Below are 19,975 nucleotides of genomic sequence, written 5' to 3'. Positions count from 1 at the left end.
CCCGCAGTTCCCTTTTTTTGAGACAAACTTATCCTGCATCCTGAGATAACTCCTACTTGCCTGCCAAGACTTTATAAATGCTGATGTCATGGTGGTCTGTTTTCTTGTAATTTTCTCCAGAAGCCAAGCAACTTATGGAAAAGGCTGGTTCTTTATAGATCATCTCGTTAGTGACAGAGAGTCACTCTGTGCTTGTGTAATGCTCCCGTCACCATGATTGGTCACCATTGTGTCCACCATGCACTGTGGCTCGTTTCTTTCTTCCTTGGAGATAGCCAGTCACTATGAGGAGCTGGGCTGTTTCCTGGGAATGTCAGTGTAAGGCGAGAACTTGATGGCTTTCATGCTACCTTTTATTTATAATTTAAGAAAATGGTTTATAACTTGTTGTATGATTGGCATAGAAGAGAGTGCACACACATTCATTGTTTCAGCTTCATGGACTTGAGCCTAATTTACCCATGAAATCATCCTTCCCTCATTCTTTTCAAAGACTAGGAGGTAAGCAGAGAAAGGGACTCTGAACTTTCCATATTTAAACTTGGGTTCCAAATCATAACTGAAAACCTGTGTATTCTACTCTTCCTTAGCTCTAAGCACCAGAATTAAAAGTTGGTATAATAAATTGGTGCTACTTAACATTTACCTAGCAGTTGATAAATTTTAAAGTAATATAGGGAGACCTGGGAGGGTCTTGTCTCTCTTCTGATGGAGTTTATCACCTGATTTGGTGAGCGGGTCTAGGCTCTGGCTGCAGATGTATCTAGGTCTGAGGTCCCTGCTTTGTGGCTTAGGAGTGGCTGCCTGTTAGGCATACAGGAGGATCTCAGCCTTGGCATCTCCAGCTGTAAGACTGCAAAGGGCCATGCTGGAGAGGACATGGAAAGTATGGTATTTATATCCTGATGATCCTGGGCACACAGGGTCCATGGCAACTCTGATAAGGGAGTCTCAAAGGTGGGACTTGTAGTAAGGCAGAATACTTAAACAGGACTGACTTGGCCCTTGGAGGAAGGGGAAGTTTCTTTTTTGTGGTTAAAAAAGTATGGGAGCACCGGGGGCACTTAAAACTGGTGAATATTCTGGGAATCATTTATTTTCTGTTACAGCTACACCCATGGTTTCTCTGATCATCTGCTGGTGGCTTTTTGGTCATTTCCTGCTTTCAGTCAGTATGAATAAAGCTGCTCTGAGCACTGTGTCCGAGAGCCCCTCTCCTGTCCTGCCCAGGGAACAAATTCTGATTCTCTGTTGGGCGGGGCCAGCAGGGGGAGGCAGCACCAAGCTGTTCACTTGGCAGGCTCTTGGCCACTCTTGTACTGCCAGCCCTTCATCAGCTTTGGAAGCGAGTTGCTGACTGGTTTCCAGGCCTGGAAAGGGGCTGCTTCTTTGCTTTCCTGGCTGCAGCTTTCTCAAGCTGACTAAATCCTTATCCAGTAAAGCTCTTTAGGTTTCAGAATGCTGTCTTTTACATTCTTGTTCTATGTGTAGCTTTTTATCTTTATATTTCTTAATCTGCTTAATTGTCATTGTCATGTTGTTTGGGTGAGGACAAAAGCAGGTGGGTGTGTTGACACTACTTCCTGGACCCAGAAGTCTTTTTAACCCAGTGGTGTTTAACAAGCTTCTCCTTTTGTTTTTGCTGTAATAAACAACGCAGTGATAAATGTATTTGTAGTTGTGTCTTCGTGTATATGCATATATCCACATTTTTAAAAACTATTTATTTATTTATTTGAAAGGCAGAGAATCTGTTTCATCTGGTGGTTCACTCACCAAATGGCCTCAACAACTGGAGCTGGGCCAGGCCAAAGCCAGGAGCCAAGAGCTTCTTCCTGGTCTCCCACATGGGTGTAGGGGCCCAGGGACTTGGGTCATCTTCTGCTGCTTTCTCAGGCAGGCCATAGCAGGGAGCAGGATTGAAAGTGGAGCAGTGGGGACTTGAACTAGCGCTCATATGGGATGCCAATGCTACAGACCATGGCTTAACCTGCTGTGCCACAGCGTCAGCCTCCCATATTTATTTTATTAAGCCAGATTTCTAGAAGTTAATTCTGGAGCTACAGGACATGCATATTTTTAATGCCAAATCGAGCCATGGGAAGGTGAAGCTAATTGATAGTCCAGCGGGAAGGTATTTATTTCCTGTTTCGTGTGAGCAGATACTTGGTAGAGCTTTGTCCTTCTCCCCAGAAAACCCCCTCCACCACAAATCCTTGCCCACCAAGCCTAAGCTGTGGAGTCAAACTTTAATGGAGGAGGAGGCTCTTTGCTGCACACTGTTCTTCTCCCATGCCCGACACAGACCTCAGCGGACTCAGGCCGTTGCTTCTTTGTTCCAGGTTACACTCCCGGCACACCTTACAAAGTGTCCTGTTCCCCTACCAGTGGGGCTGTGCCACCGTACTCTTCCTCCCCTAACCCCTACCAGACGGCTGTGTACCCCGTGCGAAGTGCCTACCCCCAGCAAAGCCCGTATGCACAGGTATGCTTGGGTGTGCCCTGCAGTGTGGGAAGGGTTGGTTCCCTGGGGTTCTCATCCCCCAGCCATGGGACCCTATGGCAGTTGTCTTTCTTCTTCCCACAGCAAGGCACGTACTACACACAGCCACTGTATGCAGCACCCCCTCACGTCATCCACCACACCACGGTGGTGCAGCCCAACGGCATGCCGGCCACAGTGTACCCTGCTCCCATCCCTCCTCCTAGAGGCAATGGGGTCACCATGGGCATGGTGGCTGGGACCACAATGGCCATGTCAGCAGGTAAGTTCTCATTCCTGACGTGAGAACCATGGGCAGAGAGAGCTATAAGAAGTTCAGACCCTTGGTTGTGGACTTCCGTGGCCACAATAGTTGTGGGAGGACATCTGATTCTTTGAGGGGAGGAGCAACAAGTTCCCTTTCATATTACCTCCCTTCCTATTCTTCCCTCTCCTTTTAGCTGAGAGGAGACTGACTGTGGGGTGCAAAGAAACAAACCATGAACCGAATGATCTCCTGCATGGTGCATGACTGAATGGCGTTCTCTGGTTGTGATGGGTTCACTCTGTAGTATGGCTCTAGGAACGAGTGACCAGACACCCCCTGTCAACCTCATGAGCATGTAAAGCTTGAGCAAAAGGGAGATTTTGTGTCCCAGGTGGGCTGGTGATCTTGATACTTCATTGAAGGTGGGCTGTCTTCACAGGCCAGTTTGTGTTAATAGGGAATGTTTCCATGAATCTAGGAAAGCTGCTATGTGTTAATAGAAGTAACAGCTTATAGAAGTCCTCTGCAATTCTTCTGCTTTACTTCTCAACATGTCCTCTGAGTCAGGAAAACTTAACCAACAGCCTTGGCCAGGTGGTCATGTCTCAGTGGAACCTGGGAGCCCTGGAGCCTTGGAGGCTCTGATCTTAACACAGGGGTGGGGGAACCTTGTTTCTACCCAGGGCTGTGTGCATATTTACAACAGCAGACAAAAATCTCAACTTAAATGTTAACCTGCTGTAGATTTACTGAATTTCACATCCCACCTGTGGTTGCCTTGGCAGGGCCACACCAGATGATTTCATGGGCCGGACATTCCCCACCCTGATGTAACATTTAGAAGTTAGGTTGCCTGCTGGCCTTTGGATAAATGTCACAGCTTCAGGCAGTACTCACGTCACATGTAGCTGGTTGCTCAGAACTGACACTTGTGTACCTTCTTATTTGCTTTTCTGAACTTTACTTCAGTAGAAGGAAGTCATGCCAGGGAGAAAGGTATCCCAGGATACTGTGTTTCTGCTCAGAATCTGTCTTGTGTAGGTTTTCCCATTTGGACCTGTGAAGGCCAAGGAGCCCGTGGCATAGACAGATGCTGTGTGTTTGAGACCAGAGTGGGAGGGCCGTAGCCCCAGGGTGGGTGTGGGCAGCAGGGGTGAAGGCCGCTGTGTTGGAGTTGCTGCTTGTCCACACACGAGCTCCATTGCTAAGTTTCTATGAGTATGGGAAAAATGTGTTTTTTGGATGTATTCAGAAGCTTGTGCAGTTTGGAATCCCCGGTTCTCACTTATTTATGTTTTACAGTCTTACCCGTTTTTAGGTGTACAGTTCAGTAGTGTTAAGTATTTCACATTGTGACCCAAATCTCCAGTACTTCTTCATCCTGCAAATCTGAAACTTCTATAACCAATAAACAACAGTTCCCCTCCCCTCCACCCTTCTGTGCTCTATGCACCCTCAGTGCTCTTTTGGGTCCTCATATCAGTGGAATCGTACACTACTTGTCCTTTTGTGACTGGCGTATTTCACTTAGCATAATGTCTTTAAAGGTTTGTCTATATTGTAGCATGTATCACCATTTCCTTCTTTTTTAAGGCTGAATAATACTTACTTTTAAAATTTCATAGTTTGACTCACAGATATTATTAAGGGTTCCCCCTGAGTGGGAAGCACCCAAGCTTTTACGACCACGTGGTCAGTAGGACTCAACTGTGTGTATACAGGATCGTGTGCTCTGAGCTCTCACTGCACTGAGTCGAGGCCATCCCTCCTCCTGCAGGCCTCCTTCCGTGCAGAGAGGCCCAGGCCTGCTTGCTCGTGTCAGAGGCAGTGTGGTGCTGTGTGTAGAAATGGGCCTGTTCAGTGTGTGTGACAAGCTGCTCTCTCTTGCAGGTACCTTGCTGACTGCTCATTCCCCAACTCCCGTCGCTCCCCACCCAGTCACTGTACCCACGTACCGGGCCCCAGGAACACCTACCTACAGCTACGTGCCCCCTCAGTGGTGATCACCCTGCAAACGTAAGTGACCAGTGACGACTGGCTGGGCCCCTGATAAGAGTGCACTTCCCAGAGGAGAAGGGCAAAGCTGCTGTGTAGTTAAGCACAGTAAGACAGATACATTTGACCCATGAACCCAGAGCAGGGCAGTGTTTAAATTTTTATTCGTATTGGAGCTCTACAAAGTAGAAGAAAGAAGGAAACCATTGAGTGTTTACTGCCGACCCTATGCATATTGATCCTTACCTGGAATATGGTCCCAGTCCCCCACCTGCCTGTTCTAGGAACCTGGGTTCCTACTGTTATTGGGGTCTTTATGATGTGGGCAGGAACTAGGGCCAGCAGCCTTGCTTGTTGTTGCCCTTCCAGGTGCTTGTGGCTCTGGTCTTCACTGAGTTGTTGGTTCCAAGGTGCTAGGAGAGTTCTGTGTGACTCTGTTTCTTCCCCCAGGTTTGAGGATGGAGCTGTGCAGTCACATCATTGGGGTTCCACAGCTGGTGCTGCAGGCCTTGCGCCTCCAACCAGGACTTTCTTCTTAATGCTCTCGACATTTAGCTAAACTCGACTACGTCCCAGCCCAGCAGGTCCCAGCGCCGTTAGTCTCCAACTAACTCTGTGGGTTGGTCTTAAAGCAAATCCTGTTTTGTGGACTGCCTGGCAATTTTTTTAGCTAACTGTAATGATAAAAAGGGAGTATTAATCTATTCTGAATCATATCTAGTTGAATGCATGTTTAAACAAACACACACAAAAACAAAGCTTGCTCAATCTATCTGCAGTGACTGATGCAAAACCATCATATGCAAAATCCAAAGGAATGGAAACGTATTTTACAACTTGTATCACTAATGCACTGTTGTAACGTATGCAGAGTCTTAAAGTTTTAAGTGTTCAAGTGAATTTCTTCATAGAGCATCTGAAATACCTTAGATGATTCTTCAACCTTTTGGGGTTGATGCGGGCTGCCAGTTAGGGGTGTGGACTTTTAGTTTTCAGCAACTGTTTGGCACTGGCTGTACTTGTGGGAGGGGGTTGCAGGGAGAGGGAAAGAGAAGGGAGGCCGCAGTTGATTGGGTGCAGCCAGTTTGGGGGCATCCCTTTCTTTCCATCTGGGCTTGGTGCAGTCAGTGGGACAGGGACATGCTTAAGATAGGCATGAAAGAGTAGAGCGATGTGGCCAGTACAGTTAGGGGCGAGGGGGTGGTTTATGTATCAGCAAAACAATTTCCTCTGCTATCTAAATTTTCATTACAGGTCTCTTAGAAGGGTGGTGTTTTCTATATCTGTATTGGAAAAGTCCTGAGTAGAACTAATTTTCCTGGGATGGAAGATAGGTGGAAGAGAAACAACCAAGCTTGGAGGGGGTATTGTCCTCTGCTTTATTTAGCATAGAAAATCATTCCATTTTTTTTTTTCTGAGAAGTGTTTGAGTCAACTGAAAATAACATAGACATTGCTGGTTTTTCCCCACAAAGAAGGGCAAAGATTTCAGCTGTCTGTAATGAAGAAAGTTGTATATTTAAGAATGATTAAAAGGGAACAAAACTTTATTTTAAATTCCTCATGTTTCTTTCTTGTAGAGAGGCAGGGCCATGGCTGTGTCTGGAAATGTTGAAACCTGTAGCTTCTTCTGAGATGGGCCGCCCGATGGTCACTTGTCCTTAGACTGGCTGGAGAGGGCGCCTGGCAATGGGGCAAGGGAGATGGGAGGGCTGGTGTGTGTCTGTGAGCCTCTTCCGCTGTCTGTACAGCTGAAGGCACTCAGTGCAAGGCAAGTACAGACGGCAGAAAGGGCCAGGCAGTGCCAGATGCTTTTCCCTGCTGGCTTGTATTATGGCAAGGGTTTTGAGCTTAAGGTCTGAATATTGTACATAAGGACTCAAGGGGGTTTTTTTGTTTTGTTTTGTTTTGTTTTTTTTTGTTTTGGCCTGAATATGCCCAGTTGGTATGGATAGGAGTGGGTGTCTGTTCTCAGTTAAGGGTCGGGGGTGGGGAATGTGAGGACTTGTTTCCTTTGAAGGGCCTGTCAGGTGGGGTGTGCATCCTTTCCCTACCCTCTTGTTGTTGTGAGTGCTGGGCCTCAGGTGGGCGCGGGTTCTGTGCTTCTGTGTCTGGCAGCCAGGTTGGGCTCTGATGCAGAGGTTGAGGTCCCTGCTAGCATTCAGCCCTTTGGGTGGGTGGGATGCTGACCACTGAGCCTTCAGTAACCTTATTTTTTATAGTAAGTACTCTTCATAATTTTCTTTTCACATTTTGTTTTATAAGGAGTTTAGGAATATTTTTGCATGGATCATTGTAAACAGAAGATTGCTTATTTCTAATGTCTGTTAACATAGAATGTTTACTGATGAGTACTTTAAAATTGCTTCATGAGCACTTAACCCGTGTGTGTGTGTGTGTGTGAGAAAGTGAGTGAGTGAGTGTGTGCGTGTATATGTGTATGTGTGGCAGATGTTTACCCCATGCACAGTTTGTCCATTTCTTTGAGTCTGTGTTGGTGATTCCGTCTGTATAGTGGATGGTTTGCAATATCCATAGATTCTAAGGGTTCCAAGGCTCAACTGACTAACAGTTTTCCCAGTTGAGTGACAGTAGACAGGAGAAAATATTTACGATCTTAGTGTATGCTTTTAAAAAGCCCCACACAACAACCATGGAAGCTCATGCACACGTACACTCAACTACCTGTTGGACATTGGTGTGAGAAGTTACAGGAGGTCACGTGGGCCATATCTTGAGACTTCTGAGATTCGGCTTACCCAGGGTGAGTGTGTCCACCATCACTGATTAAAAGGGCCGTTTCAAGGAAGAGCAGAGTAGCTTATACCACCCTCCTCCCGCCCCCATTTAAATTGGCTTCATAAATATTTCCTCCCTGTAATGCTTCTTTTTCCCCTCTTGTGAAGTTGAATCGGGGCAGTATCAGTTTTACATTACACAGTATATACATGGAAACCTTGAACCAGAGTCAGCTAATCAAATATGATGGTGTGAGGTGGGTCCTGTATTATCAAGGAAGAATCTGGACTTCAGAGCAGTACCAAACTGTCACAGTTTGTAGTTTTATTAGTGTTGAGTCCCAACAAGATTTATTGAGGAATACAACCTGAGTCAAAATCCTGTTATATAGCTGTATCATTTTGTATCCCAAGCATACTATAGGAACTTTTGCTTTTGTGTGACATCCCTAATTTGAGACTTTCAGAAGCTGAGACAGGCAGGCAAAGGCCCTAGTTGCCGGGAACATGAACACCTCTGTGACTGAACAGAGCTTGTTCTGCTCGGTCTCCTGAGGCCCAGGAGGTGTGTTCCATGTCTGCGGAGCTGCTGCTCCTCAGTGCTTCTAGAGAGCCTGTTTGGAACCAGGCTGGAAGCCAAGCGGTCAGTGTGTAGCAGCTGGTCCCTGGAAGTTGCTGCCTATGAGATTCAAGGCCACTGCAGGACCAGGGCCAGCTTTGGTGATGGACACAGAAGTACTTCCAGAATCTTTCTTGTCTCTTAGGAGTGTGATTATTGGGCCTGCTAGTTGCTCTCTGTGAAACTGTGCTATGCAAATGTGGTATTTACAGGAGCCTGCAGGTCCCTTCCCTGGGCACCCAGTGCCTTGCTCCATCTGGCTGCGATGAAAATCTGGGAAGTCATGTGCGTGTGTCTCTTGAGGGATGTGTCCACAAGAACTGGAGAGCAGTTTGGAATGCCCTCGTGTGGGGCAGTGTGTTGTGCCCACGTCAGGTGTTGTGAGTGTGCCCGGGGGCTGGTGGTGAAAGGCTGGCACACACTGGCCATGCCAGTATCAGGGCTGCTTTACAAAGGGAGTTCAGGCTTCTCACTGGTCTTTGTTGAACATGTGAACACAGTGTTACTATGAACAGTTGGGCCATCCTCTCCTTACCCGCAGCTGATGGATGACTGTCATTGCCATCCGGCACTGCCCAGACGGGACAGGAACTCCAGGGCGTGCACTGGCCGGTGGGCAGCACTGTCCAGTCTTTCTCTCTGGTGCTTCCTGAGGGTTCTGTAAAGAGCAGTGTGGTTGGCCCGGGAGGGGAGGGTGGAGCTTGGCTGTCCTCTAGCCCGTCTTCTGCTGGTGTGTGTTTTCTCTGAGCCGCTTATTTACCCCTGCCTGAGCTGTCTGAAGGATGCAGGTTTCCCAGTGCACTGCAGCTGAGGTGGGGGTGTGATCATTTCCAGTAGAAAATGGGAAGTTGATCTTGCATGTATCAGAGGGTTTGTCTCTGTTCCCCACTCCCCACTCATCTGAAGAACAGACACCCTGAGGGGATAACTATACTTTGGTCCACAGGACTAAATACAGTTCAGTCATTTGCGCCAGGGAGACAGAGGCCTGTCCTGCCCAGGCTTCGTGACAGGCCGTTCCTCCCTCAGCAGGGCTGCCCCTGGTGCCTCATGCATAGGAGTAGGCTCCAAGACAGAGGATTTGGGCCTGCCGATTAGTGTTCCGAGAGGTTGACCTGATGGCCAGTAGGACAAAGGCCCCAAGGAGCCCTGTGAGGGTGTGACCGAATAGGAGTGGTTCCTTTTCTTTTTCTTTTTTTAAAAATGACTTTTAAATACTGTTTTTTACACCGTTCTCTTGGTACTTTTTTTAAAGCTTCGGTCAGCATTGTCTTCCAGTGTTAAAGGCATCCCTCGCCTCTGCATTGAACTCCATGTCAGTACAAAGGAGTGGAACACCCATCCTGAGCCAGTTCCATTAGGTATAAAGTCAGACTCTTTTAATTTTTTATGCAATCTGATGAGTAGATGAGCTCAGATTTAAAATTCTTAAAAGCACGTTTATTGTAACAAGAATTGTTATGTATTAATACTGCAGTTTTCAATAAAGATTGACTTGTGTTGCATATTCTGGTTGTCCTGACTTTTCTCCATGGGTTTCTGCTGATTGGGAGGTGGTGTAGCTTCTTTCAAGTTAGGAGGTTGCCAGGGATTGCCAGTGCTGGAGTGTGGCAGAGGAAGCAGCCTCAGGCTCCTCTTCTGGGCCTGTGGCTAGGGAATCTCCTAGGAATAGAGATTCTTCCCTGTTTCCCTGAAGAGGATACTCAGGGTCAGAAGTACTGATGGTGTCCCCCACACTTATATTTCCCATCCAGCTAAACACTAAGGAGCAGACAGGGATGAAGCAGACTTCTAGGCCTGGGGCAGCTGTGTCCATCTGGATGGCACCTGACCCCACTCGTTGGTCTTCCATGGCCCATCCTCCCAGCTCCCCTGGCCCTCTGATCGTGAGCCCGGCACCTGATCCGGCCTCCGCCAGGGCCCTGAGAGGCTCACCCCGCCTCCCTCCTCTCAGGGAAAGGCCTGGGGTAGAGACGGGGTAACCGGCGCAGGAAGGCTGGGTGTGTGGAAGGGAAAGCGCACAGACAAGGACAGAAGACAACGGCTGGCAGCCCAGGTGACTTTTCACAGGTTTCTTTATGAAATTAAATGTGGTTTCTGGCTTGGAGAAAGAATAGTGCAAGAGTGACTGTCCATGCTGCTGAGTCCTGTGGGTTCCACTCCAGCATGCCAGGCCCGGGCTGCACCTCCTGCGCAGCAAGATACGTGCGCCTGGAGGTCAGTCCTGGATGCTGGGCCACAGAATTCAGTTCTTATGGCTTCTCACGCTCACTAGGGTAAGGCAATCTTTCTGTGTCACTAACGACAATGATTTTTTTCTCCATTGTTAGAAAAACAAGACAAAATCCAAACAAGAAACAGGGCCCAGGTGGATCTGGAGCTAGCCCACAGCTACAGGTTGACCAGTCACAGACCTGGGCCAAAGGACACAGCTGACTGTATGGTTTTGTTCTTCCCACTACAGACGCACACATCACAAGTGAAGAGGGTGTCCAGCAGCCAGCGGTGCCTAAGGGGCTGGGAGGCCAAAGGGTGGCTCTGGGCTGGACATCTGGGCACAGAGTTCTTGGTTCCCGCCCTCTGAGGATGCAAGCTGCCTCTCGGGGATGGGGGCCCAAAATGAGAGGGGCACTAGGCCCAGCTTTGCAGGGAGCCAGAGGCCAGTGTTGATCTCTGCAGCCCAGAAGTGGCAAGAGGGGCGATGATCAGACTTCCAAAGGAGGTCCAAAGCAGCCTGCGTGCCGGCCTGAGTGGTGGTTCTGAGCTCTGGTTCCCAGGCTCTGGGGCGGTGGAGGATGGCGGGTGGGGGAGCCCAGGCTGCAGGAGGAGATTGCACGTGCGAGGGCCTGTGTCTTCCCAGCTGGTCTCTGCGCCAGGACAGTAGCACAGACCTGGTGCATCCTGGTGACTCCCACACTCAGCCCTGCAGTTTGCACAATAGGCAGAGGGCCAGATGGACTGGGCCTTGAAGAGGAAAAGCCGGGAGCCATGGATGAGCAGGTCCACAAAGTTCTGTCGGGTGAGCGCTGGTCACTTGCGGAAGGGAGCCAGCCGACTAATGCTGTGCCAGAAGGTGGATGGCTTCCGCCTGGGCTCTGCCAGCACCAAGACCTGCTGCTGGGCCCGGCTGGCAGGCAGTGCCGGGTGTTTCTGGCGCATCAGGTAGCCAGGCCGTCCAATAGCTGGGCAGGGAGAGATGGGGGTGGGGTCAGTGTGGAGCAGCAGCCTCTGCTGTTGGAGGTGCAAGGACTCATCCCAAGATACTGCCTCAGACCTCCCTCCTGCTCAGGGGAAGAGTTTTGCTACATAGGACTTGCTTTCCAAGGGGCTGATCACACGCAGAAACCTGGGCTGTCCTGCAGCCTCTTGAACCACCTGGCCTGCAGTTGGGAGAGAGGGTGGCCAGGGAACCTGTCCAGAGCATGTAACGTGTGGCTCTGTCAGCAGCCCTGGGTGGGGGTGGGGTCACAGGGGCCCAGAGCAAGAGCATCCACTGTATACCAGCCCAAGCTTCATCCCTGGTAGCCCGTTGTCACTGACCTTTGGGAACAAACACCTGCAAAGATCAGTGGTACCTCCGAGGCCCTGGGTGGCCTGTGGGTATCTGGGGAGCTGGGACTACCAACCACCTACCTTTGGGCTTCCCTGTGGCCTGCTGCTTGCTAGCATTCAGCATGGCCTGCTTCCTCTGCAGCTCGGTGATGGAGAAGCCTGGGGAGGGGGGCACACAAATGAGACCCCTATCCTGCCCACATTGCTCATCGTGCTGTGCTTCTTGGTTCCAGGTGCAGTCCGCTGTGCACACCTGCACCTCCCACAGTGCCCGGGTTCCATTATGCCACAGGGGCTGTGTCCTGGCTATCTGGTGCCAGGCTCACAGCAGGGACTGCTCCCCATCCTGCTCGCTCAGTCTGCCTTGGTGAACCCGGGCAGGGGAGATGCTGGGGGAGGGCTGGGGTGGGTCCATGACAGAGAACAAAGGTCTGGAGTCCTCCCTCTGCCTCCATCTCACCCCGACCTAATGTTCCTCCTCTGCTTGCCCAAAGCCTGGTATGGTTTCTTTCCATGCGTGGGAGGTCCTCCCCCAGACCAAGAACTGACCTGGTCCCTGTGGAGAGTAATGCTGGGGCCCAGAACAGGAAAGGAGACAGTGGGGGAGATGCTCACGGAGAGGGCAGAGGCGGCTTCTGGGGGCCAGTACCCACCTCCCCACTCCATGTTCTCCTAGGGCTTGTGTTGACTGCAGAGGGGCTTCCCCAGGTCCCAGCAATCAGAACACTGAGCGTGGAGGGTGTGTGCACGCTTGTGTCTGTGGAGTGAAGCCCACTGCACCCAAAGCCAGCGTAGCCATGGGACTGAGTGCTGAGGAAGGGCCACTCCTGCCAGGGGCATGGTGAAGGCAGGGCCTGTGCTCACCACTGGGACCAAGCCTGGGTTCACAGTGTGAAGCCCTGGGGCTGCGCCATGCTGCTTCACGGTTTCAAGGCAGTTCTGGCTAGCTGGCAGGGGCAAGAGGGGTGAGTGAGCCCTAGATGCGGGGCAAGGGCCAGCAGGGTCTCGCACCTGTCTCATGGTCCAGCCGCACCTGCTCCCTCTCTCTAGCAAAGGCCTTGAGCCAGCGCTGCTTCTGCTCAGGCTTCCTGGCACATAGTAGGTGGCTGTCCCCCGAGGTGCCACAGCGCAGACGAAAGGCGTTCTTGATGCTCACGTGGAGGTCTCGATCCTTCCCATCATCCAGGTCTACCACCTCCAGGCTGTCCATGTCCAGCCGGCCCTTGTAGTATAGCACGTCCCGGCGCAGCAGGTCCTGCCAGATGGCACTTTGAGCCCTGGCCACCACACCACTCCCCTGCCATGTCCCAGGCCCGCCCCTGCCCCCTCTGCTTGACTGCCCACTCCACCTGCAGGTGATGAGCTCCCGAGGACAGAGTGAGCCTGCTGCGGCCCACAGCTATGCTGAGCCCGGAGTGGAGCAGCCTCCCTCCTTTGCAGCACACCTGCTGGCTGGCAGGAAGGCGGCCCACACCCCACAGCTGGAGGAGCACCAGTGGACAAGGAGGGCTCCGTGCACAGGGGAGGCTGGGGCATAGCCGCAACAGGGCCCCAGGCTTGAGGTTTGCAGCAAGACAAGAGGTGGCTTGAGCACAGGAAGGCAATGCTCTCAGCAGCACTGGGCCCCGGTTCCTAGGCTACCAGGGTCATCTGCAGAGCCCTGCCCCATGCCAGCCCCAAGGGCCTGCCTGCGGTTCTCAGGAAGGAGGAACTGCCTGTGCAGGAACGGGCAGGCGCCTTTCCTCTGGATGGCTGCTCTCAGTCTCTGCTTCACCCCCTCCACCTGCTCCCTGCGGGGCCCATCCAGTCAGAGGGACCCTGGTACCTTCTTACAGTAGATGAGCTGGTGGTCAAAGAGAAAAAACATCCTCTGCTGGCTCTTGGCTTGAGGCTGTGTGACGCGAGTCAGCTCCCCTGAATAGATGAGTTCCGAGCTCCTGACCAAGAGATCTTCCCCCTGGGGGGTCCCAAGGACAGCTGTGAGCTTATTAGTGCACTTCCTGTCTCCTCACCAGGCCATGATGGGAGGGGTGCTCTTAAAGCCAAGGAAAGGACCCCCGGGGGCTGTGGGAGGGTCAGGGAGTGAGGGACAGGTGAGCAGGCAGCCCCTAAGCACGGACCGTGGCTAGTCCTTACTTAGTATGAAATCGAAGAGAAAACATATCACAAAGGTTATGTTGATTAGAAGGTGAGATGATACTCTGCATATACTGCATGAAATAAGACATTACAAAAACTTGTCACCTTTTCATGTTTTCCCTAAGGCGGCTGCTGCAGAGCATAAATTCCAGAGGTGACACGTATTTCAGGGCTGCCCTGGAGGAAGAGTAGGCAGGCCTGGCTGCAGATCACCTCTGCAAACAGTCTTTTTAGGAGGCTTTTTAAGGAGGCCTGCATCCCAGCTTTGTGTATTCGGTACCCAAAATCCTGCCATGTGGGCCTCCAAATTGTTGGAGTAAGCCCCGCCCACTTCCAGGTCCTCCTTAAAGATGTACAGCTCAGATGGGAGCTGTTGGCGGCCTTCCAACCCATTGCCCACATGGCTCAGCCCCACTGCAGGGATTCTAATTCAGTCCAGCAAGGGTGAGGCAGGACCGGGATACTGTATTTTCGTGATGTTCTGTGGCTGACTGTGGTCAGGAATTCAGATGGCAGTGGTCTTGTGTGGGTGGGAGGCCATCAAGGAGCCCAGATTGGTGGGAGAGGATCTAAGAGGCCCCTGTGCCTCTGGGGGACAGGAATGGGCATCATGAGATTGGGCCTTGATGTTCCCTTAAAAGGCAGAAGAGTGGCAGATGTGAGAATGTGCAAGCAGAAAAATGGAACCGGGGCTGGGGCTGTGGTGCAGCAGGTTAAAGCCCTGGCCTGAAGCGCCAGCATCCCATATGGGCACCTGTTCTAGTCCCAGCTGCTGCTCTTCTGATCCAGCTTTCTGCTATGGCCTGGGAAAGCAGTAGAAGGTGGCCCAAGCCCTTGGGCCCCTGCACCTGTGTGGGAGACCTGGAAGAAGCTCCTGGCTCTGGATCAGCACAGCTCTGGCCATTGTAGCCATCTGGGGAGTGAACCAGCGGATAGAAGACCTCTCTGTCTCTACCTCTCTGTGTAACTCTGTCTTTCAAATAAATAAAATAAATCTTAAAGCAAAATGAAACCAAGAGGCCGTGATGAGGGCAGTCCACTTTCCACGGCACTGTGTGTGGGACTTGAACCCATCTATTGGGAGTCCCAGGTGTCAGCTAAAACTCTGGGAGCCTGTGCATCCCTTGAGGGCAGAGGAAGAGACCAACACTTCTGAGAAACACACTTGCTCTCTTTAGGGCTCCTGAGCTGACTGGCTGCTCATGGGGGAGCCTCAGCCTGCAAGAGGGGTGGCACCATGGCACCTCTGGGAGGCCTGGTTTTCCCACTATCCGCTTCTGGCTCCCTGCTTCAGCTTCCAGGGGGCATGAGCAATTTCAAAGCCAGAGGCCATGGACCCCAGGGTGTTTCCTTGACCCTGGGGCCCTCACCTCCCAGTCCTCTATGGAGCTCTGCCACTGAGCAATCTTGTCAATGTTTTCGAGTCTCCGTTTCCGTTCATTAATGAGCTGGGCCACGTTCTTCATGGCGTGCAAGGCAGCTTCGACATCCTTGAAATCCCTGGGGGCAGAACAGACATGGAAGGGTGCTGTAGGCTGGAGAGCGGAGGGGGTGCAGGGGAGGAGGAGAGGGTGTCTCCTCCAGGGAGTCCGCTACCCTGTACTGCAGCCCCCAGGCATGGTGCTGCTGCCTTCTGGGGCCGTGCCCCTGAGCCTTGGACTCACATGTCAAATGCACAGCCCCTCCTTCTCCATAAAAGCCAGGCACAGAGCCCGGCTTAATATCCTGTTGGCATCCTCGTCCCTGCACTGCATCGAGAGCTCATGAGAGCAGAGCTTGCTTTGTTCTGTGCAGAGCAGGGCACTGGCTCAAGTAACTGCCAGGCTGGAGGTGCAAAGGGCCTCAGGCCGCCTACCTGTGCTGGGGGTGTGTGTATTTGAGTAGCTCGGCCAGCTGCAGAGGGTACTTGCAGATCTTCTGCACTGGGGTCAGCAGGAAGCCGTCCAGGGAAATGTCAATCATCTTTTGCAGCAGCCGGCAGGCCTCGAAGAAGTACACGTACTTGCTGAGCTTGGTGAGCCGGGAGAGCTCTACGCAGGCGTTGGGGTGGTTATTGCAATACTCTGAGTAGATCTGGAAGTCAGCTTGCTGAGGGGGTTAGAGGGGGAAGACGCAGCTGGTGGTGATGACAGCCCAATGGCCACTCCCCCTGGCAACTGGACACAGGTCTGGGAGGGCCAAGAGCCTCTGCCTCGCCCCCTGCCTCTGTCAACCCTTCTCCCTGGGAATCAGACCCAGGGATGGGAATGCCTCTGAGAAGGCGCACACTGAACGCTGTGGCCACCCAGCCTTCTCATCAGGTACTATGCGTGTCAGTGCTGCTAATCAGGAAGGGTTATCAGGGCCACATGGTGGGGCGGGGGGGGGGGGCGGGGGGTGTTGAGGGAGACAGGCATGCTTTGCTCAACCTCATGACTGCTGCAGGAGGTGAGCTAGGAGTCGTCCTATCTGGACTGGAGCCATCCAAAGCACCTTGGCTAAAGACCAAGTGGCACTGAGAGCGGAAGCAACCGAAGTCCCAGTTTGAGAAACCCTAGAACCTGCCATGAGCAGCCAGCCCCCTGGGGGGCACACTCCATGAGTAGTTCAGCCCCTTCTTCCCTCTTCTGCTGTCCCAGGGTGATGCCCAAAAGCCCCCAGTCCCCAGGGACCCCTCCCCTAATGTGGTTTCCCCGAACACAGCAGGGCCACTCCTAACCCTGGGTTGCAAGGTGAGGGCAGCAGGTGAGGAGCACCTGGGACATTTGGAAGCTTCTGGAAAGACAACAGCAAGTTGCTCTCTGGAAGTAGGCAGGGACAGGAGCCAGGTGCAAAGGGAGGTGACAATCCGAGGGACGGGGGTAGTTTGGGAGAGGGCAGCGCCGCCCCCCCCACCCCCCCATGGGAACCGCGCACTCACGTGCTCCAGGAAGCAGGCGCCCAGCTCGCTGAGGTGCGGCCGCTCCCTGTTGAACTTCTGCTCCAGAGCCTTCACGAACGCCTTCTGGCACCGGTAGATGTCCTCGATGTTGCCAAAGATGGTGCGCAGCTGCTCCTCGCTGAACATGTCGGCACGCTTGCGGCACTGTCTGATGTAGCCCTGGGGGCGGGGCGCCGTCAGCGCTCCCTAGGTGACCCCCGCCCCGCCCGCCCGAGGGCCCCCGGCCCTCACCTCGCAGATGTCCCGCAGGTGCTTGATGTAGTCCCGCTCGGTGCTGAGGATCTCATTGATAACGTTGGTCCGCATCTGATCCTTGCTGCTCTGCGCCTCGGCCCCGCCGTCCTCGGCCCCACCGCTCCCAGCCTGCGGGGCCTCGTCGTCTGCAGGCTCGTCCTGGTTCACCCGCAGCTGCCGGTAACCCGCGCACCGACCGACCGTCAGCGCCCCGCACCCTTCCCCGCGTCAGCGCCCGCTACCCTGTACTGCAGCAGCCAGGAACCCCAGGGGCTCAGGGCTGGCAAGGGGGGCTTCCCATGACCCCATCACCCGTCCAAGGCACGCACGGGACCGATCTGGAGATCACCCTGGCCGCCTCTTCTTACACCTCCTTGTGCTCAGCACTGCGCATGGGGGACACCCTACGAGTTCCTGCACCAGTGCCCGTTCATACAGGGTCCTCCAGGGAATTGAGCCCCAGGTGGATGGGTGTCTGCCTTGCTGGGGTGCACCTCTGAACTGGAACTTGGGGCACCAAGGGGACTGTTGGTAGGAGGGCAGCTGTCTGGAGCAGGAGGAGCACCTGAAAGCAGGATCTGGGGCCTCTGCTCTGCCCCCAGCAGCAATCCCAGCACAGCTGCGAAGGCAACGTCCACACCCACCCCCTGGGAGCCCAGTGCTGTTGCTGGCTTGGATTTCTAAGCAGAGCAGGTGGCTGTCTGTGGGAGCCATACCCGCACGAAGCTGGCCGGAAACCAGCCCTCGCCGTCGGCGACACGGCCCCACCACCACTCCCTGTTGGTGGCATCCATCACTTCGATGACGTCCCCAGCTTTGAAGCCCAGTTCCTGGTCGTCCATGGTGACATGGTCCCAGAGCGCTTCGGCACAGACCACACTGCCATCGCTGATGAGCTGTGAAGAGAGCCATGGGCGTGTGGGTTGGGGGGCTGGGCTGCTGGGGCTTCACTGAATGTGCAGCCCTGGGAAGAGAGACTCCTGTCTTCAGACGGCTGATGGAGGCTCTCTCCGGGCAGGGCGGGGCCCTGGCCATGTCTAGGCTGTGACGGCTCAGGGACCCAATCATAGGATCGAATGGCCATCCGTGGCATAAATCCCTCCCTGCTCAGCCATGCTGTCCTCACCCCACTAGGGGGCTGGGGAGGAGGCTACTGCCTCTCGGCCTCCAGTCACCCCATCTCCCCCGACTTTCTGTGCTCTGCTGGTGGTACCGGGGCTGTGACTGTGCCAGCTGCTGTCTGTCAGGCCCTTCTAAAGCAACATTCAAGAAGGGAGAAGAGCCTTGCTCTCTCCTCTGAGCTTACTGTGGGCTGGCAGTGCCTGGGAGGCCACCCAGCAATCAATAATGCCCCTGCACCTTGGCCTGCCAGTGCACCCGTGGATCCACTTTGCTGTGTGTTTTTGAGCCTTTGCAGAACCAGCCTCTTGGCACTCCTGCCCCCACTCCGCCCCCCCACCAGATACCAGCAGCAGCTGAGCAGCACCCCTGTTGAGAGCTCTGGGTCCCAAGCCCTAGGACTCTAAGCGCCAATGAGTGCCGCCTCTTCCAGTTATTGCCTAGCTTTAGAAGTAGGTCCGTCCTGCAGCTGCTCCCTCTGTGACAGGTGCTTCAGGAATGATCTTGGGCATGTTGTCACCAAGTCTAACCATTTCATTCCTAGCTGGCAGCTCTTTCCATTCCCTTCTCCCTGCGAGCTTCCCATCTCCTGAGTGTCTGTGCACAGATGACACCAGGGATGCATGCTCCCTTGTCCCACCCACGCAACCCTGGCGCTCGGAGCTCCATTGCCAGCAGGGCTCCATCTCCTTCCATGAGTGATGAATGGCTCCAGGGGTGTAGGGCAGAAGAGGAGGGGTGGGCTGGGGAAGTGTGGTCCACGCCTCTCCTTACTGGGCTCACATGTCGACAAAGGCTCGCACAACCACTGGCCTGGCCAAGGCATCAAGAACGAATCGGAGCACTACCAAATGCCCCTCCTCCAACTGTCGGCCACCCCATGGTGGCCATCCCTTGCCATCACTGGGTGCTCCCGGGGCAGTGCTCCTGCAAATCCTCATGTCGTTACAGAGACCAAGAGGGGCCGTACCATGCAGCTGGGTCTGCCTGTCCCTCCCCTTGAGTTCCAGCCAAGGAGTCCACTGTGAGGATGGGACCCTTTCCTCCAGGGGAGGGCCTTGCAAGGCAGATGAAGGAAACAGCCACTGGCTCTTACCCCTTCTTGGAGATGAACATGTCTCCATACCTGAGAAATCAGGAATCCCCCCCCGCCAAATGTGTGGCAGCTATTCAGGGGCTACCGACATGGCCAAGGCCCACACAGGGGACAACAGCACTCTTTCCCAGCTATAGTTTCTGGAGGTAAGGCTTGGCCTCCAGGATCACAACGTGCTAGCTGCCCCATAGACAGAATTCAACAGGCGGACAGAGCAAGACTGCATGCAAGGAGCCAGCCTGCTGTACTTGGGTCCCAGCATGCCCCGGGCCAGCAGGGTCCGGGTCAAGACCTTGAAGAGTGTGGCTGCAGGGGAAAAGGAGGCAGACACCCATAGTTCTGTGTGGGAGCCAAGGTGCAGGTAGGGTGCACACGTGCCTCTTGTGGGGTCTGAGGCTACAGGCTAGGAGAAAGTAACCCAGACTCTGAACACAGCCCAGCTTCCCACCAGCTCCTGTCCCAGGAGGTAGCTGCACCAAGTGAGCTGTCTCCCTCCCACTGTCCCCAGTTTGGCTCACATGAGCCCTGGCCACAGGCCACCCGTGCCTCCCCTTCCTCTATTCTGCTGGTCCTTGCCGACAGGTGTGGCTGCTTCCTACCTCGCTGTTGAGGAAGGTCTGTCTCCAGGTGAGGGGCAAAGAGGCAGGACTTCACAGAGAGACCAAGGCTCCAGGCACCATGAGGGCCCAGCGCCAGTCACCTGGAAGCCCGGGGGTGGGGGTGGGGGTGGGGGTGGGGGGCAGGGCAGGAAGGTGTTGGTCACCCTTGTTGCTTCCTCATCCCAGCACCAGGTGCAGCACCTGGAGGCATCAG

At 53.5% G+C, this 19,975-nt stretch overlaps 2 protein-coding genes across 3 annotated transcripts in view; one reads left to right on the top strand and one right to left on the bottom strand.

Annotated features, from left to right (window-relative positions):
* The window catches only part of FAM168B (family with sequence similarity 168 member B), a 41,790-nt gene extending 32,183 nt beyond the window's left edge, over positions 1-9,607 (top strand). The window contains exons 4-7 of the mRNA XM_062182922.1: positions 2,343-2,485; positions 2,588-2,765; positions 4,641-4,766; positions 5,196-9,607. Coding sequence (XP_062038906.1) covers positions 2,343-2,485; positions 2,588-2,765; positions 4,641-4,753 — 434 coding nt within the window. The 3' untranslated portion in view covers positions 4,754-4,766; positions 5,196-9,607. The remainder of the gene's footprint in view (positions 1-2,342; positions 2,486-2,587; positions 2,766-4,640; positions 4,767-5,195) is intronic.
* Positions 9,521-19,975, bottom strand: part of ARHGEF4 (Rho guanine nucleotide exchange factor 4) — a 70,741-nt gene continuing 60,286 nt past the window's right edge. For both annotated transcript variants that reach the window (XM_062182765.1, XM_062182832.1), the window contains 9 exons: positions 17,664-17,843; positions 16,945-17,121; positions 16,693-16,872; positions 15,649-15,881; positions 15,164-15,293; positions 13,480-13,611; positions 12,666-12,909; positions 11,736-11,813; positions 9,521-11,284 (listed from right to left, as the gene is read on the bottom strand). In XM_062182765.1, coding sequence (XP_062038749.1) covers positions 11,133-11,284; positions 11,736-11,813; positions 12,666-12,909; positions 13,480-13,611; positions 15,164-15,293; positions 15,649-15,881; positions 16,693-16,872; positions 16,945-17,121; positions 17,664-17,843 — 1,506 coding nt within the window. In that variant the 3' untranslated portion in view covers positions 9,521-11,132. The remainder of the gene's footprint in view (positions 11,285-11,735; positions 11,814-12,665; positions 12,910-13,479; positions 13,612-15,163; positions 15,294-15,648; positions 15,882-16,692; positions 16,873-16,944; positions 17,122-17,663; positions 17,844-19,975) is intronic.

The sequence above is a fragment of the Lepus europaeus genome, chromosome 1 (assembly GCF_033115175.1).
Source record: "Lepus europaeus isolate LE1 chromosome 1, mLepTim1.pri, whole genome shotgun sequence".
Taxonomy (NCBI): Eukaryota; Metazoa; Chordata; class Mammalia; order Lagomorpha; family Leporidae; genus Lepus; species Lepus europaeus.
Note: the sequence above shows the minus strand (reverse complement) of the source record. Positions and strands in the feature narration are given on the sequence as shown.